Source organism: Micropterus dolomieu, linkage group LG07 (assembly GCF_021292245.1).
Source record: "Micropterus dolomieu isolate WLL.071019.BEF.003 ecotype Adirondacks linkage group LG07, ASM2129224v1, whole genome shotgun sequence".
NCBI lineage: Eukaryota > Metazoa > Chordata > Actinopteri > Centrarchiformes > Centrarchidae > Micropterus > Micropterus dolomieu.
Window position 1 is genome coordinate 4857989 of NC_060156.1, and position 25333 is coordinate 4883321.

Below are 25333 nucleotides of genomic sequence, written 5' to 3' on the forward strand. Positions count from 1 at the left end.
GAGAGTAAAGGGTGTCATTGAGACATAACTGTTACTCTAGTTTTCAGCTTAAGAAGCTGACTGTCAATAGCAGAGCAATAGCGACAGAAATACAGAGAACAATGACACAAAGCTGATAACTACAAATATTGTCAGTGTGACTGACCTAGTTAGACAGGGTAGATAAGTTGTGTGCCTCTGTACGATAAAATGGGTCAACTCTGTAGATCGTGCAAACTTTAAAAAACTTTGACAGCTAATATTGCAATGTAAGATCTCTCTTGAGCATTCTTTGGATGCAAATCAATACTGACAAGAACTTTAATGTCAACTGAAAAAAGTTAATTTTAGACACATTTCATATTAAGATTCAATGTATCTGGACAGCAAAACAAGTAATATATTTTGGGGCAAATAGTTTGGACTTTCTGCATCTGATCTTTCTGACCTCAACCCACTCATTCTCCTTGGTTATTATATAATAATTAACAGTTTGGTGAATCATAGCAACTGGCAACATATCCACTGCCCTCGCAGTCACATGTGGCTTCAGCATCTGAATCTCCTCAGGTTGCCTTTCTCCTCCATAAATAATTCACCAGGGGGGGTCAAGTCTTTAATAAGTTAAGTTAGCGAGTAGAGAGAAAAGGTTATGGCTGACAGCAAACCCTGTTGAATTGTTGTAAGTATTTGTATTATTGTAGATTTTTTTGTAACATTATTTTTTTTGCATTAGATCTCTACTTGTTATTAACCCTTGTCATTTGTGCTAATGAAAAGATGTGACAGTCAAGAAATTTCAGCAAAAGTCTGTCTGTGCACCCAAAGCTGTGAAGTGAATGTAAAATTGATTTGTAATTTGTTATTCTTCAAATTTGATCATGTCCAAAAGAACCTTTGAATTATGTCACTGTTTACCGTACGTTAACTGACTGGTAACTCCCCTGGCAGGTTGATCAGACAATGATAGCTAATAAACTATTGCTTGTTGACTGTGACCTGCCTTCTTTCAACCAAGTTATGTTATAGTCTAGCCTGCCACAACTGTGGATGTTATGAACCACACATAGAAAGAATGATTCTCCCATTGCATCTCAAACTGCTGCCTTGTTAGCAAGCAAGTTAGCCTTTGAGTAACTGTAAGTTCCAGTTTGGTACAGATAGTGTTAACACGACATGTTAGCTAACCTTAACCAGTGCCTCCAATAAATGACATCAAAACCTTATTGCAACCTTATTGACCAGCTACATCATTTTAAAATAAATTTAACTCTAACAAAACTATGGATCGATCCGAACCGTGGGTTTTGTGATCCGTTGCATCACTAGTGAAGTAGCATTGACTATTCCAAGCAACAGAGAAAACAGGTACGTGGTTTATTTCTGTAAGCGAGGCTACAGCCCATTGACAATAAGGCAGGAAATATTTGATTTATTATAATTGATTTCATTGAAAAACTACATATAGCCCCTTTAAATTAACTTTTGAAATGTACGAATAAAGCGTGTTTCCATCAACTGGTTTGGAGCGAATAAACCAGGCTAGGCAAAGCGTAGTTACGTCAGAAACTGATGTTGCACATGGCTATAATAAACAAGAAGTAGAGGTTGCAAATCAGAAACAAAACTAGTCGCATGGCCCTGATGACCATGGATATGAGAAAAATTGAGAGAAGTCTTCAGAAGTGGGTGGTTTTGTACCAGCCATGCTCCCGCGCATTGTAATGTCCGAGAAGACGTCAACAGCAAATAAAGCTGATTAGGCATGTGAGGTAAATGTTCGCTACATCAGAATTTATTTGGCAAAGGTGTTTCCATCTGTCATTTAGCACATTAACTCTTTCTCAAAGAAGACAAAAAAACACCTCAGACGGTTGTAAAAACAATTAAATGATTGAGGCGTGTTTTTACAAATTTTACTGTTTCCATCAACCTTTTCTAATGTGATAGCCTGGTGCAAAATGTGCATAAAAAAAGCTGATTGAAACACTACTGTTGTCTTGTGTTGCTGCGCTTTCTTGATATTTGCCTGTGTTAGCAAAGTTCCCCTTCGAGGGAACTCGAACTGCGTCGGTGACGACACTATGGGAACGCCTCTGGGCGTGGCAGGGCTGAACTATGAATGAAACTACTCCAATCCTATTGGTGTTGCTAGAACGGTAGCGTGTGACGGCGTAACCGGAGGGGTATAAAAGCACGCTGGCACACAAATCAGCCAGAGGTTTCACAGACAGAGAGGTGTAGCCGATAGCTTTAAATCTCAACTTGATAGATGATTAGAAAACTTAACACACTCGGAGATCGTTAACATTACTAACGGGACTTATTGTGAGCAATGTAAAAATGACAGGAAAGTCACAGAAAAGTGTAATGTTCAGATGGCACGTGATATGAACACCCAGAATTCAGATTTGCACCCTAATGCACTTGTGATTGATCTGAAACTTGGTCTGAAAGACTTAAGACTTGACTTAGATTTGAGACTTTAGACTTGAGAGTTCTCTCTAATGACTTGTCACTTGACTTGGACTTTGACCTAAGGACTATTCAACCTGCCCCTGGCTCAGTCTGCCATACCCCACATGCTTCAAGAAGACCACCGTCATTTCTGTGCCCAAGAAACAAGACCAGCTAGCCTGAATGACTACTGCCCTGTGGCACTGAACAGCTGGTCAGGACTTGATTGTAACTTATATGATTACCTGGAACAAATAAACTTGATTGATTGATTGACTCAGAGGACAAATTAATCATTTCATTTATTAAGCTGTGTGCTCTAATTAACTTGTGAGTATAATTCCTTTGGTTTGTGATTTACCCTGACCTGTGCTCTGAGAGCATCAATATAAAGGCAGCGTTATCTGCAAGATACAATGCTACTGACGGACTACTGGACCTTCATTTACTGTTTCTCTGTCCAGACAACACTGCTATTGTCCAATGCATCTATTCTGACATATACCGGAAATTCCTCAGGACACAAAGCTTTGTGATATATAAACACCAGGCCTTTGTTTTGTTTACACTTTACTAAATATAGTTTTTTCCTTTCTCATATTTTTCACACTTCAGTAAATGACACGGGGGCTTGAGCCCAGTGCATTCATTATGACTCAGTGTTGTGCGCCATGCATACATTAATGCAGATGAATGATTCATTATTCATATTTACACATAATATACAAAAGCCTTTTGTACCATCTCTAACTCATGAGAAACACAGGTGCCAATCCTCAGTGTATCAGACACATTAATCAGACATTTTATTTAACTTTTCCTCAAATCATAGATTTTAGAATTCAAACATTTAAGTCACGCCAAGAAAATTAGACATTTCATAGCAAACATTGCCCTTTGTTTTCCAAGAGCTTTTGGCACAAAGCACAAAGTAAGATCATGGTGGGGAAGTGTGGGTGTGTTTTTTTAGGCAGGTTACAGGTCAATGAATCTATAAAGCAAAGAGAGCATTCAAAAATATCAATGAGAAAACAGTTCACACAGCACACTCTAGCACACTGGAAGATCATAAATCAATAGAAACCTAAGGTCCATGATACACAAACTTTGCTTTAGGCTGAGGCAATGTTCAGAAGAGATGTGCGTTGGCTAATCCATTGCCTTATGTTTTCTCTGTAGTTGGACTTCCACTGTGAATTTTCCACACTTAGTTCTATTTTTCATTCTTTCATTCAATTGGATATAATCAATCATTGCTGGGATAGAGTTTTTCTATATGGTAAAACAAAACATGGATAACAGAGGTGTTTGAGCAAGAAAAATCTGAAAAGAACTGAGAATTTTTGGTTAATTAACTGTCTGCAGTCCCTAAACTTCTGCCTGTGTATGTTGACCTTCAAAGACTTCACTCTCAACCATTTCCATCTGTGTCCGCTGGCATTTCTTCATTTTAGTGTCCTTGGTGATGGACGACGGAAGCTGCAGAACATTTTATCATCACAGCCCGTACAAATTGGGGCCTCGACCCCTGCGTGGTGATCGTCCGCTCTGTGTTGTGCTGTCTCTCACCTGTACTGCACATCTGCCAATCTTTAGTCTGTGACATCTTTGCCGCCTGCATTTTTCGAGCGGGTTCAGTGTGCGTTATGCTATGGAAACATATCTTCATTTTCCCATTCAGAAGAGAGACTGAGCCATGGGTATGCCAAGAGATTGAGGACATGATGCCAGGGTGTCGGATATGAGCAGAGGAAAAGAAATAAAAACTAAAAACAGACATGTTTTACTCCAACCATAACTTGATAGCGTGAACATAAGCCATCTGCATGATTCAGAGTATATTTCAAATATAATACACATCTGTTAAAATCAGTTTTAAATCAGTTTGTATCACATGGAAACAAAATTTGTATCTGAGAAATTAATTTAGTGTACTATGGTTTGTTCACTTGATTGTGTGACAAAGATATTCTGACAATCCACTGACAGATTAATCTCATATTGTACATACTGTGTATATTTACAATTTAGGTATGTACATAAAATCTGACCTTGGTTCCCTAACAGAACTGCCCTTCTGTATCCTAGCCATAGTGTAAAACAGGTCTCATGGGAAAGTCCAGCACTGTGTTTCATTCCTGTTTGGCTGTAGGTAATAGTTATTTCCGTGGAACAAAAGTAGTTGTTCTTGTATGTGTAGTAGCATTTTTACTACATCCAAAATTCTTTGAAGCAGCTCTCAATAAAGTTTTTTTTTTTAATATTTACACTTTCCACCAGTAACAATGCTGGTTCAGGTTCAATCCAGGATTCAGGTGAGAAGTTCCACGTTCCATGTTTGGTGTAACTATAGATCTGAGCTGCAAAGGCTTTATATTGGTGTCAGTGTATTCAGTCATCACTCAAATAGCTTCTGAGTTCATCTTGTTCAGCTTCCAGGTGTGAATCTTCAGTCTTGTGACCCTGGCGTCCTGCTGAACCCCTCCTTCCCCTCACTACACAATCCCCTCACTGCGTTTGCTCCTCCACACCACCAGGGCCGTCATGAGGAGGGTGACCAGGATGGGCACTACAATAAAGGGACCCAGGATGTGGTTGGGTGGGTCCTTGAGAAGCCGTCCAGATAGCGAGCAGTCGTGGAAGTAGTGCTTGTGGACTCGGATGAAGAACTCATCCACCAGCCTGTTGGGCCAGTAGCACTCCATCTGCAGCGCCACCACGAACGTGCAGTTTGTCAGCTCGCCATAGAGTCTGTATGTTGGTGACACAAAAGAAAAGGATAAAAAGTTACACCGTGATAGACCAATAAGAGACTTGGGGGGGGGGTTAATGCACGGTCAACAACAGTCATTGTAAATTGATTGTTGATTTTTTTTTGTCTGGGGCTATAGATCCATCTTTGTCTGTTTTGCTTGAGTCTAAACCTACAGTGCAGCACACTGTATTCTTAGTTAAAGAAAACCAAATAAACTACAGAGTTGTCTAAACAATTCAAAAATAAAACAACAACAACAAAAGACTTAAGCTTGACCACGGTAATAGCAATTTGATAAAACAAGATGTGTAACTAGGAGCTAACTCTTGCACCAGATTGTCCTGGTGGCTCAGACACAAAACACTTGTCCTTCACCGTTAGAGACCCTCCAGAGGGAGGACTCCATCATTATGACTGAGCACACAGAGGACACTGCAACTGTACTAATTAAGGTCAGATACATAGTGACATAGTGAGTATATAAGGTTCAGGTGCCAATTCACCACACACATAGCGTATGCACACAATGAAAGTTTTCTGACATGGCCAGGCTGCCTCCTAACTGTTTTCTAGTACATAGCTATTTGTATTTATGGATCACTGGTTTATCGATTTTATCAGAAAAATGCACAGATTTCTGTTTGTATAAATAGGTATAAATAAGAGATCTTCATGTAGATTTGTGTCTCTGCTTATTCAAAGAAACCCAAAACCCCAAATAAGGAGAAAAAACAAACCAGCTGCTGATAACGTGCCTATAATCAGTCCTTACTTATTGATCTTTTAAAGTTGCACTGATATATTTTTAGCCCCTAGGGGCAAGATTTAGACTTTAGATTTAAAATTTAAGACCAATATATTTGCTGTTCTTTTACCTCTGTTTGAGTCTCCACCAATTCCTGAGAGAAATATCTCTGGAAGCTAAATCCTCCACTATGTTCACCAGCTAGTCACTAACTTTGATTGCCTGACAATTAGTGCAGCTTTAATATCCAAACATTGTCTCTAGTGTCTCTATCTGCACAGCTCAGATTTAATATGTTTGTTTCTAACAGCTTTTGATGATGCACCCCAACACTGTCTTTTTTTGAGGAAGTTTTGATGATGTAAACAGCTCAGGGCTGCTTGGCATGGCACCAACGCTGCGGAAGCACTGTGGTTGCTTCAGGTGGCAAGTTCACTCTGTCTGGGTGTGTACTTCCTCCCTCTGCTTTTTTCCTTGAAGTTTTACAAATCAGTCGTGGAAGAGAAAAAAAAGAGCTCTGGTCCCGCTGCTGGTCTAATGAGCACTGAGGTTTCGGTGGATGTTTATGAGTCACCGACTGAAAGAAGTCACAGCAGAGTTGAAACAGGGGCAGTGTATACAAAGAGATGTACCCGGTTACTAGTTCACCTCCTTAGTTCAGCTAAGGTTGGCTTCAAATTAAACCTGACAGTGTGCAGCTTCTATGAGAAAGTGTGTGTGCTGAATGTACTCCACTATGTAATTATTTCTCTTTTACCATCTTACCAACATTATTAAACAGAGCATAGAGTGAATCAGCCATGGCAGACATATCGTACTGCTTAAACTAATGTTGGTTTTTGAAGAAATGTCATGTACAGCAGTTTCAGCTCTATCTTAACGTGGCCTTTGTGCTGTGAACAAGACATTCAGTACTGTGCCACTGTCTTTTTAACTATTCGCCCACTATTACCCAAGACTGTCTCTCAGGGCAAGTTTGTGTGCGTGCACTTTTGGACAGAAGGAACATGCTTGTATGTAATATGCATGTACTGCCCAGAATATGTAGCAGGCAGGAGTAAGACATGGAAACAACAATAAGGTAGCCAGGAGTGTGTAAAATTTGATTTCCATGTTATTCCTTTTCCTCTTACTATTTCTGTCTCTCATGCTGGCTAGCAGAGCTGATCTGCATCCTAAAATGAAGTGCCATGACAAATAGTATTACCACAGATTTAACACAGCGTTAATCTTATACTAAAGGAGTGCAACTTGAGGATTAGTCAGTGACGGTGATGTCAGTGATGGAGACTCCATAATACAGATTGGTTTTTATTTGTTGTTTTCTCTGTGGGAATCACTAAACAGCAACAGCTGTGAGTGATAAGAGGGTTACTGCTGGCTGCTGTAAAAAAACAAACAAAAAAAACAATCTGAAAACAAATTATTTGGATATGCTTTACGTACAATGCAGAGAGCAGAGAAAATGTGACTCTTTTTTGTGACCGAAGCCTTTTGATTCCATCAGTGGGCTTAACAAAGGGCAAAGTATTACATTAACTCAGAAAGCCAGACACCCTCATCCAGTTGCACACTGGATGCTTATGTTAGCACTAATGGATGTTGAGATAGATCATTCTCCAACTAGTGTACTAGTGTACTCTTCCTATTTAGACTAAGACTTGGGACAGCTTCAGTCAGTAACAGAGTTTCTTACTCTGGCTCCCATCTACAGTAGACATTTCTGTCTGCTAATAAAGGATAAACTAAAAAAAGGGAGGTGGATCAGATAGAAATGAGAACTTGTGTAACTCGGGAAAAAGGAGAGAGTGGCCGTATTTTGTTTTGTTTATTATAGAGAAATGTGTTTCCTTTACTTTCCCCATGTTTAAACTGACAAACCAAATAACAACACTGAAGCTTTATTAAGAAGACCCCAAACAGGTGTGTTTGGGGTGAGGATGTTAATACAGTATAGTGATTACATATCTGTAATACATCATTCCAAACACAGCTCCAAGAAGATACTCTTTGGGAGGGAATGTCCGGTTAGTGTTTATCAAGAAGCTAAACTTCCCATAGACACATGAGCCCTCCACTGCCTGCCACAAGCCGAATCCTCTAAATGTGACACTGCATCCTTATGCAGCTTGATTCACCCCTTTATATTGCCCAATGCACATGCATGAATTTCATAAAAAAGGGCTACACATAAACAAGGGGTTTACAAGAATCAGAATATCTAGCTGTCTTTACTGCTGACATATGTTTTCTGCTTTTCTGTTTTGTTTGGTTCATCAATTTGCCAGATTGTAGACACCGGTAAAAATATGAGTATGCATGGTCAAGTCTGTGCATGACTGTGTGCCCACTCCTACGCCAAGTTTGTATTTTGTTCCTGTTTTTTTTTTCTTTGCTTTTTCTCAACCAGTGTGTCGGAGACGAAGTATGCAATATGGTTTTCATTAAGGGCTGTTTAGGAGTTTGAGCTTGTGAAATTGTGTTTGGAAATAGTTTCACAGCTTTTGCTCGTATATCATCTGTGAGCATATGGAAAATCAACCTTCAGATACAATTTACAGGTTGGTATCTTTAGGTGTAAACATGTACATAAAGGATTAAGGTAGAAATTGTGTGTGAGTAGTATATCAGCTCATAATTATCTCATCAGGGAGACATGAAAAAACAGAGTATTGATAGAGAAGGACAGGGGGAGCTGAATTAGGCAGGGGCATACTGTTTTAGGATTCTGATCTGTTGACTGCAGAGCACAGTGTGAATAAATAAAACCTTTATAATGAATAAATAAAACCAACACAGAGCAAAGCTGCTCCAGACTTGAGAAATGAGACATGACGGTTCCTTTATTCCGCTGATGGACACCCACTGTGCCAGGTGTGTAACGTGGGCAGGTATGTTTTTAACTTCCTTTTAGTTCGGATGTGGCCAAGGAGCAAGAGGTCAGTTTCTGGTGCAGATCCGTATTTTTGTACATTTGCTATTTTCAAAATGACAAAAATTCCCACGCAGTGTGAAAGAGTGATATTTTCAGAAACCTTGCCCACAGTTTGAAATAATGTTTAAAAAACGGACTAATATCAAGCTGTGCCCGCTTTCACTATGTCACATTTTTCTGAAAGTCTGAAAAATCCAAATGTAATTTTGATGTTTTGTGTGCTATTGCCCTCCTGACAACCTCTGAGTTATATTATATTTAGGAGCAGTTCATATTTGGCAATGTTAAACCTCTCTTTGAAATTACCATCAGAGAGGAAAACATCTCAGGGGTCATGCTGTGTGCTCTCATTCATTTGAAACAGGGTAGACTGGTGACACAGAGGGGACGACAACATGGGGGGTTGCGGCAGAAAAAACACAGTTGACCAGCAAAAAAGGTGAACAAGGCTCAACTTTTGCTGCAGATATCTGCGAGGTCCTGGAAAATCGCAACATCGCATTAGTGATGCACTGACCACAGTTATGACTGCGAATTATCCGCAGATCGGGCGGGCCGAGTCATAAAAATGAACATTGTGATAATAGTGTATGGGTTGTGGGTGGATGTAATTGGGTGAACCGTCTCCCCATTAAGAAAGATGCTGTGCGCATTTACGCACGAGGCACAGCAGCAGTAACTTTACTGATTATTTAAATCTCCAAAAGGTCTCACACACAGTCCAGATTCATACAGACAAACTGTCTGGAGTAAAGACCTAATAAATCCTGAGCTCCTTCAGAGCTAAAAGGAGCTAGAAGTTTAATTCTGTTTCCTCGGGAGAATTTCCTCAGTCTGGCGTGTCACTACAGTTTTTACTTTTGCTGCTTAAATGTCCCAAGATATTTGCTGTGACAGCCTGCGCACATGAAATTGTTAAAAATGACTGACAGCAGACTCTGTAATAATTATAGTTAATCTTTAAAGAAAAGTCTCACAAATATTACAAGACACAATCAATAAATCACCTGGAAAGCTTGCACTGCTCAACATGAAGTCAGTATGGCCCAGCGACCCCCAGAGGTGGAGTAAAATGTCCATTCGGGTGCATTATTTTCTACCATCCCATTTCACGCTCAGGGGCCCCTGGGCATGTTCCCAGATAGCCCATACAGTAAACATGTCGGGTCAGACCACACAAGAAATGCCAGGTGCAAAACTGCAGAACATAATATGTACAAATATTTACTCCTGTTCTTAATTATGAATGAATGAATGAATGAATGGTCTTTTTCATTATAATGTACAAAAAATGACAATTTGTGTGAATATGCAATTATGCATATTATTATTATCAGTTTTAATGACAACAGTTTGTCTTAATACAGTCTGGTGTAGTAAATATATCAGCTATATTTATAAATTTGTTCAAAAGGGATTTTCTTTTTTAATCTCGTGTTAAATCTCTTCTCTTTGTTTACCTACTTGTCTAAAGAACATATATAATCATTCAAACATTAAACACTGAGTGCTATGATGCCATCCTGAAATAAAATCTACAATATTCAACCAGAAGTACACAAGAACCAAAAGAACGGTTTAGCCTTGTCAGCGACCAAATCAAACATTGTTGGAACCCGCGACATGAAGAAACTAATCAGATTATTCATGGACTCGACTGCGGATAAGATACAAAACACTGCATATCGTTTTGATGGACAGTGATGCTGTCATTATACTTTAGTTCATTATAACTAAGGAGAACATCTGATCAGATAAGAAAGAGATCCCTGAGAGAAAACTGGGTCATGAAGCTTCAAAGATTTGCATAAGAAGCTGAGAAAAGGATAAAACCTACAGAGGTAAATCTATTGAAGATGAAAGATTATCCATATTACACAAAGATACATACAGTATCTATGCTGATTTTGTTCCAGTTAAAAAAATCTAAACATAACCTGGTGTCACTGTGTCTCCTGTGTCCTGTAATGTTGAACTACGTGTCATCACCTTCCCCCAAATCTATCTAGAATTTTGGTCCATCACCCAGAGAAGTCTCTCTTCATCACTTTCACTGTTTATCGCGTTTACTGTTGAGAAAGGTTGAGTTTCTGTCACGACGTCTTGGAGAGATCACCCCAGCAGAAAGGGAGAGATTCCTCCCTCTGAAACCAAACACCTTCCCAAACCCCTACCCCCTGCAAAAGAAAAAAACTGGCCAAACTGTCACTACTACTACATCAGACAAAATGTTCTTCTTTTTCTTTCAACTTTGTTATTCTGCTAACTTCCCACATCCCTTTTCCTCTGGGGGAGATTGAACATCTGAATATGTGCACAAGCGTGTGTCTGTGTGTGTTTGCCTTTCCTACATGAGAGCAAAAGTGATAAAATATTTTCCAGAGTTTGAAAGATGCTTTTTTTCAAATAGTAGCTTGGATGTTTGTGGTCCCCAAAATACATCCAAACAAATGTTTTTTCCTCTGTTCTTATTGTATACTCTCACTCTCTCCCTCTGTATCTGTTTCCAATCAGTCAACATCAGGATGTCAACAGACGAAGCTTGGTGTGTGCTGACGTTTGTTTTTGACATGCCTGTACTTGTGTGAATAATTGCATGTGTACTGCACATGTGTTTGTGATTGAGTGCTTTGTGTATGTTTATACCAAGGTATAAATTTGCTCCTGGGACTCCCATAAACTAACTCAGATGCTGGAGCCTGGTCGTTTAACATCATGAAGGTAAGTCTTTACAGATGCCCGTGCTGCCATCCAAAACACCGACATTTAAACAATTCAACTTGTCAAACAGCAACAAGCATGAACCCAGATATGGACCGTGATGCATGCTTGCATATAATGTCAGTGGCTCACTTACAGAGCCTCAATTTTCAAAATCATCATAAGGCTCCGATGGAGAGGCAAACTCCATGTTACTAACCTTCTTAAGCCTAAGAAGTGTTTCCCAAAAGCATCAAAACTGAAATTGTTGTAGATTAATGAGCACCTCCTAAGAGCATTTTAATAGGCTCCAGAGGAACCAAAAACTACTTGTTTTATTAACGTTTTTAATTATTTTTACTACAATGAATGTATTTCTTTGACTGTAAAAGGGAGCTGTTAGAAGAAATTTAAAAAATTAAAAACACTGCATTGGAACTTGTCTTCATTCAGAGCCTGATGACAATTTAGGTATATTATCCAAGGGCATATTCTCTGTTGATATCTGTATATTTTATCTGCATCGGTATGTGAGAAAGATAATGTATCATCAAAAGATGGGTTATCAATGCAAACGGACACATACAGAGAGAGAAAATGAGAGGCAATTGTGCCCAATGACGGGAAGAAATCACTCCTGGGCTCATCACAAATTCCTTTCCTGTTTCAACTGAAACCCAGTGGGACCAATGAGTTGTCAAAATGAATGTTTGCAGTATTGATGCAAAGGCTCAGAGCAAGAAGATGGCTCAATTATAGCAGAAAAATACCTCTTCTTATGTGTTCCTCTAAGGGCTGCTCAGTTCTAAATCAAATTTAAGGAGTTCTCAAGGACACTCAAAGTCTGTGGGCAAATGACAATACACTAAAATCTAATAATACAGGAAGATAACAAAGAATTGAACTATTTGTACTGCAACAAAGCGCGAGGAAAGGAGATTATATGTTTGTTCCCCACAACGAACAAAATCAAATGCAGAGGTGTCTCCTTTCTAGCAGCAGATGAGGAACTGGATGTGGAAGGAAATGTATACCAGCCAGTTTGATGAGGTTCAAAAACCAGTGACTTCTTTCATCAAAGATAGTCTTTCTTCGTACCACCTTGCTCAAAATAGAAAATACAAAAGGCTAATTTGTTTGCATTCTTCATTTTAATATATTAACAGACAGACAACAATTCAGACCCAAACACATGGTAGACTAGACCAGATTACTAATGGTTCGTCCCTAATCTACACTACCTGAAAAATGTGACTGACATGCTGCTTTATGTACTTCCATAAGTCCATGTCTGTGTCCAGCTATGACATATGAGGCTAATACAAATGAAAAACCATCCTAACTAAGGCAAATATTCGAATAGTTGAACTAATGCTATTATGAATGCATTGCATGATATCTGCAGCCACTCAACAAGCCAGGCAATGCTGGATGTTTTCCAGTCATCCGAGCTGTAAAAACATCAGTCTATTTCTAATCACTGACTAATCAGCCGTTTAATCACAGAGGTCCGTAGAAAGGGAACTTCAATTAGTGTTCCACACTACTGAGCTTACTGGATTTTTCTGACCTGGTTTTGCACTCACAAAAAGGTTCTTAAATTATTACAGACGGCTGACAGGCATGCATGACTGACTAAAATACCCTCCAACAATCACACAGAAACAAGAAACAGATCTATCTTTAAACTAGAGCCTGCGGTATGAAAAACAGACACAGGCAAATTGAGAGAATTAGACATGAATTAGGATTAATCAAAAACACAATATTGGTCTTTGGATTTATTGGACAAACTATTCTGCTGTGTTCTGATCCTGCATTAATGTCACGCCAGCTAAGTGCTGAGAACAAGCTGATTTTAAAGAATTACTGGTCATTTCACAAAGTGATACTTTAGCTTACAAGGTCACCAAAATCCTCATATAGCTCCTTTTCTGATTGTAACAGAATATGTGAAAGGAGATAGTGCATCATGCAGTGAGATAATTTTGTAATGAGGACTTTGAAGGCATGTATCAGGAATTAAAAAGCTTTTTTTTTTAAAAAAAAAGAAAAAAGAAGGGAAAATGCTAATAGTAGAAAATATCTTTTAGAATTTGTGTCAAATCGTCATGTTTACACAGAAAATTAAAAATACACTCAGTAATGTAATAATATGCCACAATTAGCAGACTAACCCAACAGACAGAGCGGATGGATGAGCAGATACAGCCTACAGGGTCTTGTGCTGAGGTTGGCATATAGATTGACTAAAGCAAAAGTTATTAGACCCGATACATATTCATATGCAGCGGATTATCTCAAGTTGTTGATGTTGAAGTTTTCAGAAAGAGATGGAGGGCAGCTGAACTTTTCTTTTTTCATCATATGCATATTAGTGTTGTTGTGCAGCTTCACATTTTACATATTTATTTCTGTCACGTCCCAAACTGAATTTATTTAAGGAGCATGGCCTTAGTTTCAGTTTACTATGTCTGCAGAAAGTTCAATGATTGTTGGGATATTATGTAGTTTAACATAAAATTATGTTTTACAATAATGTGGCTTTTGTAAAACATCCATCTCAGTGATTTACAACACTACAATTTAGCCAAGTAAATAGTAGCATCAGTACCAGAGTCAAACAGACAGCAAACTGGCTCAGTTGTCAAATACATATACACGACATATATACATAATATCACGATAGCTAACATTAGCTAACATAGTTAGGTTGTAGCAACAAAACCCGTGAGTCTATTGAACTGAGCAAGGGTGCATTTTATTGCTTATGAAGTAGACATTGTATTTTTAAGAGGAATAATATTTTGTTTCTTCTTTTGAACGTGACATACTAGTTTTGTTTTAAAGCATGACATATTTAAAGTTTAAGGCTAGGATTTAGAGTTACTACACTCAAGCTAGTGGGGCAGATAGATCATTATGGTCAGACTGTTGTGTAGTTGGATCCCTAAACCTAAAAGGAAGAAATGTATCTTAATGTATTTTGTTTCATGACACCTCCCTCTTCTTTACAATATACAAGTCAGAACGCCGTTGTTGAACTTTTTATGTCGACAGATATATTCTTTATAGCAGCATGTGACACAGAGACTTTACCTACATTAGCTTTAATGTCTTTCTCTTATCTTTGAACATCTACGAAGATATCTTGTGTTGCACCTTGACATGCTAAAAAAGGTGAAAAGGTGGTTAACAAAGGGTGTCTGTGTTTAGGTTATACAGAAGAATAAAGAAAACTTTCCAATCTCCAGAGGCCTTTTAAACAATAAATTCAATATACTTTGACATGGTTTTGGACTGCATAAAGGAATTCTTTTATTACAAAAGTGATTTCAGTTGGGTGTTAACATTCATTTGATGTTCAGCTAATGTTCTTATTAGGGTAAACAACTATGATTACTTATTTTGTAATCACTATGGTCACTGGAAAACCCTCAAAACACAGATTCTTGCCCCAGCTGTTTGTCATAAGGCATTTTTTGTTATGGTTGCTGCAGAAAAGATCACTTTAAAGTTTCAGACACTTAATGATTGGAGTTGTGCTCATCAGCTTGAAGCAATTAAACGGTTTCTTTCTTTGTTCAGAGATGCAGCGAGTAATTGGACATGACAGCAGAATGCCACAATTTTTTTTTTATCATACTCTATTTTTCTCTCCAGCTGTTTCATAATTATGATATCTTATCAGGGGGGTTTTCGGGTATAACAGTCCATTTTCCAGTGTATACACTTTCTTTGGCCATAAATGATCCTTTACAAACCATCAGCTTTACAAGGCCAGACTATGTGGCATGAAAACTTTAATGACAGATTTAATAGCCTAATGAGAGGCAGCGGTGAACTGTTGGTTATTAGCACTTGTGTGGTTGGGCACTGTGTGTTAAGGCTGGCTATAAATGACCATACCTCAGTTAAATGAGCAGACAGTTCAAACAATTTGATAGCTGCTTCCTCACCGCAACTCAGCTTGTTTTGTGTAATGGCACTGCTTCTGTTGACTAATCTGATATAAATGTTAGTGCTGAGGGTGACTGATCATGCAGCCCTAGGAGGGCCATGATTAACCACAACATAATGTCATGTAGGTATAATTAGAGGGAGAACTGTGAGAGGTTTGAAAAATAATACTTAGCACAGAGGGAAAACAAATAAATAACATAGTGAATTGTTTTCATTGTCATTGTTTTTGATTAGCGGGACATTTATAATCATAATGATATAGAAATGAATTACATTTTATTTATCTAATTTGAATGTGATCTGGAGACAAGTATCAGGTGAGTGTTTAAAATGCAGACCCTGCGTGCTTTAATTTGCTGGAAAATGTTCAAATTGAACAGAGTTGTGACATGTTATCATTCCTGTCTCCAGCTGGACGTTGGTGTCTTTCCATCTGCCTTCCATCTGTATTAGTAGACTTGTCATATTTTCCATCTGCTAAGTGTCTTGTACATACCTGAGTGCTACCAGACCAAAATTATTAATTGCAATATCATACTTCTCCGAATCATACAACTAAACTTACCATCAAATGCATGCTCTCAGCGGGTTTATTAGTAAACGGCATGTTTTTCACAGCAGAGCCAGTATCAGAATAATTTGATTAGTTCCAATTAAAGATCACTGTGTCAACAGGTTGACTGTGCCCCAGTCACTTCTTGTACAATTCCCAAATAAATGTCACTGTTTTTTATGTTGTTGGTAAGGAGTTCTCTATTTTTCTTTTTTCCAATAATTGCTAATAAGGTCATTCCTCTTTCAGGGTAAACAACACAGGTTTTCTAAAAGCTTTTCAGAAGTGGTCACGGTGCTGCATTGTCACCTCCCTGGGTAGTGTTGCTGGAAGTAATTAGATAAGCCTGACAGTACATGTTATATTTATTCATTGAGCCGCACATCCAGTGGCAAACATTTTAACATGAATTAGTATGCATTGGGTTAGCTGCACAGTATTTTCACCACAGCTGGAATGAAATAATTAATTGCATTGGTTCTTGTCTACACCCTCAAAAGGCCATACCAGTAATTCTTCATATTTTAATCCATTTTAACCATTACATTTTATAAATGTTGCTGCTTTTTTGTTTCATGTCTGGATGCATTTTTCCTTTCTTCCAGGTAGCCATTGATTTCCATACATATCCGTAAAATGTGACGATCAATTGGAAGACTCTTGAAACTTGCTTGAGTTGTAAACTCCATCACAGCAAACATCAAGTTTACAGAAACAAATGCAGTTACGACTTTCAAATCAATCTGCACCTAAAATACATTAATATACAACATATAATGTCCAAAAAAGACAAAGATCAAAATCATTTTCTTTTTGTACAATAAAAAAAAACTGATAGCAGATCTGATTAACAAAAAACTGGAGTGATTTTCTGCTGATGAGATTTACAGTAGCTTAGTGATTTGCAGTGTCATCTCACAAACTCACATGAATTTTGTGTGCTCCTGTTTCACTGACAAACAACTTGTCTAATTTGACATGCATGCTAGGATTTACATTTATTCATTTAGCTGACACTTTTATCCAAAGCAACTTACAATTGCTATATATGTCAGAGGTTAAGGGACACAATGGTGGATGGGTCACAGTGTGGGGATTGAACCAGGGTCTCTCACACCAAAGGCAGGTATCTTATCCATTGCGCCATCACCACCCCTGTTGTAGTGGACACTACAACATATTGAGGTGAGGGGCTGTGGGAGTACACTGTATTAGAAATGTCACTAAATTGAAGGAGGACAGCTAAAGATGCAATATCTTCACATTACCATCTGTGAGACACTAGGGTATACTGTGGGTTATAAAAACACCTGCAATGCACAAAGCAGAGGCAAAATGGGATGACAGAAAGCAAATGAAAACCATTGCCGCAGAAGGAACAAGCGAATGAAGGAAGCAGAACAAAATTATTTGTTAGGAAAAAGGACAAGTCTCATGGTGGGGACCACCTGTTCAAATATGTTTAAATGCAGAATAAAGGCAGTCATGCTACGTCAGTTTCTGTGTGAAAGCTTGTATAACAGAAAGAGGTATCTTGTGGGTTTGGACACACACACAGACACGTACACAGACACCAAATGGCATTTGAGCTGAATTAGAAATCCCCAGTGGCATCTGCAGCTTTTCCTCGAAGGAGGAGCTGTCCTGATAGTTGACCTTTTCTACTCAACTGAACCATTTTTGACATTTCAATCTTTCATGTCTTTTCTTTTTGTTCTTGTCCTGCTGTTTCAGTTTTCTGTGAGGAGATTGTGTTGTTGACAGATTGCGGATTGATACAATTGCTGTCCAGCAACTATTCTGACCAAAGTCTATGGTGGAGAAAGGTAAAGAAGTTAACTATGACTTTGTCTGTGAAGGTTCTCAGTCATCCAGGTCATAGATATATATCCAAGGAAGGTTACAATCAAGGGCAAAAAAGAGGTTTAAAGAACCAGAGGCCCTTGATTTTAACCTTCCTTGGATATCTATGACTTTCTTTCACAACTCTAACCGCAATATCTTTTGAATTAAATTTATATGTGACAGGGGCCAATTAGAAAAAACGTTGATCTCAAGCAATAAGATTAGATGCCTAAACCAGTTTAGCCATTAGCTGCAGTCACTTAAACATATATAACACCATCATCAGCATACATCAGGATTTCCACATATAGTAGGTGGAAGAGAATAATAGAGACCCAAATATAGAGCATTCTGGTCTCTTCAGGCTCTTGCTAATGACACTTCATTATTCATCCAAACACAAAGAATGCAGTGTATGATTTTATTCACTTAAGAATAATTATAGACTGTTTATATTTAGACTACTTAGTGCAAAGTACAGGCTGACTGACCATTAAAGGCCTTGCGTAGGCCAACTAATGCTTCTCCTCTATCCACTTTTGCAGCGTGGATTTTCCAAACTTAGTCTGACATAGTTGGCTCAGGGCCAAAGCTGTATGAAAGGGGTTCGAAAACAACAGTTGGTACTTTTGATGAAGGCAGAGACAATGCTGCTCATGAAATGCGAACAACCCAGTCAAAGGTCAGATCTATCAGAAGCTTGTTTAATTGCGTTCCCCTTTCAAGGTTGGTGATAGAGGTTGGGGGGTCTCTGAAGGAGGCAGCATGATATCATACCCAGATAATTCACAACAGGGGATTTATTGTTTAAATACAAAACAGTTTGATGCAAGGTTTTAAGACAAAATTATACTCCCCAGTAGTTGTGCTGTTTAGAGATTGCTGACTGATACAATTGCTGCCCAACTGTAGGTCAAACTCTGTGGTGGAGAAAAGTAAAGATATAACTATGACTTTCTTCCACAACTTAGAAAGCAATATCTTTAAAATTACATTTGTCAGGGACCATGTACAAAAAACTTTCACCTCAAGCAATAAGACGTGATGCCATAAACCAGTTTAGCTAGTAGCTGCAGTACTTTTGATCTGCAGTCCACATGACCAGATACACACAAACACTGCAACATAAAGATATAGAATTTAATGTGCAGTGAATTCCATATATATCCACTCATCCCCACGCAGGAAGAATATACGGCAGATGTCATAGTGTAAATTAAATAATTACAGTTATATGTAATTTCAAATAAATGCTGACATGACATGGCACATGAAAAGGTTATTTAAAATCTCTTTCATCATGGGGAAATATTAAAAGTATTTTGTTCCTCACTGGCCTTCCTCACTCCTATTTGCTCGGAATGCTTTTGAACAGTGGAGGAGCAGTTTTGTGAGTTATTTTAAACACCAGACATTTGATTAAAAATGAAGCTGTCAAACCTCAACACATTATTTTTGGTATGTAATAATGATAACAGTGTCCTTCTTTTCTATTAATCTTTCAGAGCCTTATTGGTTTCAAGGCTATCTTCCATGAGACCATGATATACAGCAATAGCAATGAAAAATGTAATTGCACTGTTTCTAATCTGCCTAAAGCTATATTTCAGCATATGGCTCATTTTCTCCAAATGCATCTTATATGATGTTTTGGCCATCATTTGTTTTGGTAAGAACATTCTACTCACAAATCTGGGAACGTTAGGTCTAGGGCTGTAATGATTCATCGATTAAATCGATTAATTCGATTAATTCGATTACTAAAAATGCTTCATTAATCCATATAACTATATAGCACACTGTTTCGCATGGACATTTATTACTGTCACACATCGCGCTTACGCTGTGTGAAGACGACGTAATTATGATGCCGCAGTTTCCAAAATGGAGGAAGAGAGAGAAAATAGCAAGTTACGAAGAAGAAAGTGTCCAAATTATGGGATTATTTCAAGCTAAAAGAAAACAACAACTCTGAATGTTACAGTCCGTCCACAGTAACGTGGCCTACCCATAGACTGTATATAAAAAGGGCCTACCGCACCAGCACAACGGCGTAATGTAATGTCTGTCCACTGTAAAACAAAACTTATGTCGCCTACCGCACCAGCACAACGGCGTAATGTAATGTCTGTCCACCGTAAAACAAAACTTATGTCGCCTACTGCAACAGCACAATGGCACCTGATCAGAAAGCACCCAGTGTTATGCTCATGGACCACAGACAAGGTAGGTAACAGTTACAGCAACTTTAGCATTTAACTGAAATCATGTTTAATTGTTGAGTTGAAGCCAAAGTAAGTCATCCGCCATCCTCAGCTGAAAATGTACACACGTGCATTTGTTGTTCTCCTGGTTGGGCTGTGAGTTTGGGTTGTAAAGGTCATGAGTTAACTGGATGTCGGGGAGCTGCACCGTAGTTTAACTTGTTTAGCACTGGTTGTTGGTCGGTTGATGTCTGATGTTTGCTGTATGACACTATGAATTTCCGAAAGGACTAATAAATATCAATCATCTATCAACTTACACAGCTGATCCCGTTACGGGCAAAAGTACTTCTTAAACGATACATACATTACATACATCGATGACATAATCTGTAGAAGCTACAAGTACTAAAATCATCGTTAGCTGCAGCCCTAGTTAGTTCAGGCAGAGCACTAAAGTCATGCTTGTATTAGCTGACTGGCATCAGCTGTTTTATTCATGCCTCAGCATCACTGGCAGCTGATTAGTAACATCTAATTATATTCTTGCAGGTGTACAGTGCGGCCCATTATAACCTGACACTTCTCACTCTACTCTGCTGGCACCAGCTCCCTAGACCACTGCAACCTCCTCCATATGTGCTATATTCTTGGTTTTGTTGATGCAACTAAGATTTAATGTTTTTTATGTGTTTATTAACACATAGTTTCCCAGCAGAATCCTCTTTGCAGCTAGCATTCTTTGAGAGCTCTCTCAAAGAGCAGAGCATTCCCCACCGATATCTAACTGTAAAACTATAAATGGTCAATGGCTTGAAGGAAGCAGCTCTGACTGAACTATACTTCCCACAGTTGTGTGCATAGTTTTCTTGAAATGAGAGTGACTGTATTTATATTTTTGAGCAGTTACATTTGTAATAATAATAATAATAATACCTATTATTATTATCATCACTATTATTACTCATGATAATACATCTGCGATGGACTGGCGACCTGTCCAGGGTGTACTCTGCCTTTTGCCCAATGACAGCTGGGATTGGTTCCAGCCCCCCCGCGACCCTGTACGCAGGATAAGCGGTTGACGATGGATGGATGGATGGATAATAATACATTTTATTCGTGGGCGCCTTTCATAGCACTCAAGTACTCATCTTTTTTTAATAGCACAATTCTTCTGTTTGTGTAAATTTTTTATTTCACACTTGCCTTGGCAATGAAAATCGTCTGTTTCCTATGCCAGCTGTCATGATCTGGCTGTGCCACCTCTTCTGCCCTCATGTTTTCCTCTGTCCCTTCCCTTATCATTCCAGTCAGTCTCTGTCTGTCTAGTGTGTGTGTGTGGTAATAGGCGGGGTGCTCCAGCTGATCTCCGGCAGCGGTCCACACCTGAGGCTCATCCCTACAATCAACCTCTGCAATAAAAACCAGTCAGCGCCAGATTGTCCGTTAAGCCACAGTGGTAACCAAGGCCCAGCTCTAGTTTTCTAGTCTTGAGAGTAGAGTTTTGATCTAGTCTGTGACTCTATTTACAGCCTGTGTTTTTTCCTCCTATTCAGATCCCTGCTCCGGTTGTGAAGACACTGCTTGCCAGTCCAGCTCTGAGTTTTTTGAGCTTGGTTACACTCTGCCTACCCGCTCTCCGCCTCAGCCCACTGAACCCAACTTTGCACATTCAGCTTGTCAATAAACTGTTCTAAGTGTGAATTAACCTGCCTTGTGTCCACTCTTGGATACACTCAGCTTCCCTAACACCAATAAAGCCCATTGAATTGAAGTGAATTGATTGCCGACTGCTCTTTTTCAGTTTCACCTCCAAATAAAGTTAAATTGTTGGTTAAATAATGTGGATAAACTGTCGGTCTGACTGTGTGTATATATAATCACAACCAACAAATATGATGGTCATATATTGACACACAAGTTGAAATAAACCAGAATTAGGTTCCAAACAGTTCCTAAATATTCAGAGCCCAAATCTGTTATTTGTTTACCAACACGCATTTAAGAAGAGTTTTACATAAAAAATGTTTCTTAGTTATAATTAAAATTAAAGGCATATTTTATTTCTGTTAACAAACATTACTTAAACTAACCTTTACCAGCATCAAAATTGTTTCATTTTCCTGAAATACTTGATTTTCATTTGCAGTAGGATAGCAGGTTCATAGCTTAGTTTTACATTTCTTTATGCATGATGGATTCTGCCTTTAACCTCACAGATAAATGTTTGTATTTTCTGTGCATTCACAAAAATATTTGGACGGACATTCGTTTTTGTTTATTTCTAAAATACACTGGCAGTGTATCCTGATGTGGAGAATGTGACGAGCTATTTCACTACTTTCTCCACTGTTTCTGACAGCTTAGCAGCTACTTGTTCAGCACCTGCCAATTGAGCATATGACTGTTAATGAAAATAATTAATAATAGACTATTTATATTTAGATTACTTAGTGCAAAGTATAGGCTGACTGACCATTAAAGGCCAACAAACACTTCTCCTTTATCAACATTCGCAGGTTTTTCCAAACTTACTCTGACATGGTTGTCTTAGGGGCCATAACTGTATGAAAGGGAGTACCAGCTGTTGCTTGTGAGGGCAGAGACAATGCTGCTCATGAAATGAGAACAACCCAGTCAAAGGTCAGATCTATTGGAAGCTTGTTTAATTGCATTCCCCTTTCGAGGTTGGTGATAGAGGTTGGACGGGTCCCTGAAGGAGGCGACATGATATCATACCAGATAATTCACAACAGGGGATTTATTGTTTAAATACAAAACAGCTGATGCGCCGCTTTAATTTGACAGTCAAGTGGTGGGTAGTATTCATGTATTTATTTAATTGTAGTAAATGATGCCGATAACTGGCAGTGAAATCATAAGAGCAATTGTGAAAGCCTGTGGCGCCAGACGTCTTTTATAGCGAGTGCAAAGATAATATTTGTACATTCACAAAAGATCTGTGTTGATGCCAAAGGCGTACAGCTTTTGTTCTCTACACTAACTGTCTCTGCTTATCCCTCTTATCCCGCTCCATTCTTTCCACTCACTCTCTTTCTCTGTTGTCTCTCACCCCGTATCTAATCAGCCGTTGGAAGGTGACCAACTCGCCGGATGATTGTGTAGACCTCCAGCAAAAAATAAAAAAATAAACTGCTTTTCATTGATAACGATGGTTCTTCTTCAAAACATCCATGTAAAGCTTAAAACTGGATCAAAGGTGATGAATAGTTACATTTTCTGTGATGAGATCATTGTGCCATAAGCTTTTAGGGAACACATTACCATTTCAGGCATTTGTCCTTACTGCATTAAAATGAACAAAGAGGATGAACCTGCAGATCCAAAGCCTTATGCAAATTTTAAATGTGAAACTCATCATGTGATGTTTGTGTTTGTGTGAAAGTAAATCTGTTTGCATTTGTGTTTGGATGTGTCTCTCTCTCGCTCGCTCTGTCTCTCTCTTTGTGTGTGTGTTTATCCCTACTCACTCGACTGTGTCCTCCCAGCTACACCAGCGTCTCTCGTCCAGCTCTTCCATGTCCATTCCGAATTTGGCCAGGCAGTACTTGTCGATGGCGAACTCATAGTGGGGTCCACACCCCAGTGCCGACACACACTGACACACTGTGAAGTGGGAGGAAAGACAAATGTGGATGAGAAAAAGGCAGAAGCAGAGAAGGTACTGAAAGTTTTTTCCTGAGTATTTGAAATATGCAAACCAGTGAGATATGAGTTACTAATTATCATTCTGTGTGTGTGTGTGTGTGTGAGAGAGAGAGAGATTGTAGTACACAGTAAATGCAAATAACTTTCATGGTCTAGTTAAAGGCTATGAACGCTGAAAGCACAGGAAAGCGCCTTTGACCTTGCCTATGTTGTCGTCTGTTGATGTTTCTCCATCTGTGGGACATGATACTGAAACACCAACTGCTATCACAGTTTTATATATCCATACACATACACACACAGACAAAATAGAAATGATAAACCGAACAGGAACATTTACAGTGAATTCCTGCTGGATGTTTTCTATTTTCATCAGTGAGCAGGGGAGTTCTTTAGACTTCTTATTGTCTAGAAGGAAATTTTTCTTTCACACGTACAGTATCTGTATACTGTTAAAATACAAATAACATAGTACATACAAACGGTATATACACACACACTGTCACCCATTCACATGCACACACACAATTCTCACAATACATGTACAGATCAACCAACAAATTGCACACTGCTTGGTTTACAGCATCCCTGTTGTCATCATAATGGTGTACATCAGCATGTACAGTACATGAAAGCAGCCTCAATTATTATTTGTTAACTTAAGTAGAGAGATGGGGTCAAAAGAGGATAAAACCTAAACTTGTAATATCTTTTCAGTGTTTACTAGAGACCATCCACCATGCTTTGGTAATATCTGAAAGTACATAAAAATGTTATATCACATAATGCCTTATAATCCCCTTGAAGGAAGAGTTTGATATTTTGGGAAATGCGATTATCTACTTTCTTACTGAGAACTAAGAAGATTGAGCAAAATATGAAGCTAGAACCTGTAGCCAATTAGTTCAGCTTAGAAAAAGAGGGGAAGGTGGAAACATGGCTCCATCAATGTTTAAAAAATCCACCTAGCAGCAGTTTTAGAGCTCACTAATTAAAGGGTGACGTAAGCATTTTTCAACCTCAACCATATTTTCCCATGTTTTTGTGTGTATGTGGCTAATTGGGACAATATTTTTTGAATGAGTATAGGCTACTTACACAATGTAGTGTAACATATATCCGTTTTATGTCTGCTTACTTCCTGTCAGCTCACCAGTAGGGTTAGCTTCACTGCCATTCTCCTTACAGTACTGTTTCATCCTTATGTTAGGTACTGCTCACAGATGGCTTTGTATATATTTTAATAATATTTACTGTTTATTTTTGTATATGATGTTTTTGATCATTCTGATGTCTAAATGTCTAATCTGCCTAAACACCTCAGTGTTTTTAGAAATTGAGCTAGCTTTGCCAGTCAGCGAGCATAGTTAGCTACTAAAATGAACTATAATAATGCATTGTAGTGAGGGTACAGACATTTCATAGAGGAGACAAGTGCATAATGCAGATCTATCTGTCTGTTGTCATTAACAGAGATTTCAGTCTGCAAATCCACACGCTTCACTGATAAACTACAGAAGTGTAG

At 38.6% G+C, this 25333-nt stretch overlaps 1 protein-coding gene across 1 annotated transcript in view; it reads right to left on the reverse strand.

Moving 5' to 3' along the window:
- Window positions 1-4366: 4366 nt before the first annotated feature.
- The window catches only part of ramp1 (receptor activity modifying protein 1), a 62250-nt gene continuing 41283 nt past the window's right edge, over window positions 4367-25333 (reverse strand). The window contains exons 2-3 of the mRNA XM_046054464.1: window positions 23631-23766; window positions 4367-5187 (exon numbers count right to left, since the gene is read on the reverse strand). Coding sequence (XP_045910420.1) covers window positions 4932-5187; window positions 23631-23766 — 392 coding nt within the window. The 3' untranslated portion in view covers window positions 4367-4931. The remainder of the gene's footprint in view (window positions 5188-23630; window positions 23767-25333) is intronic.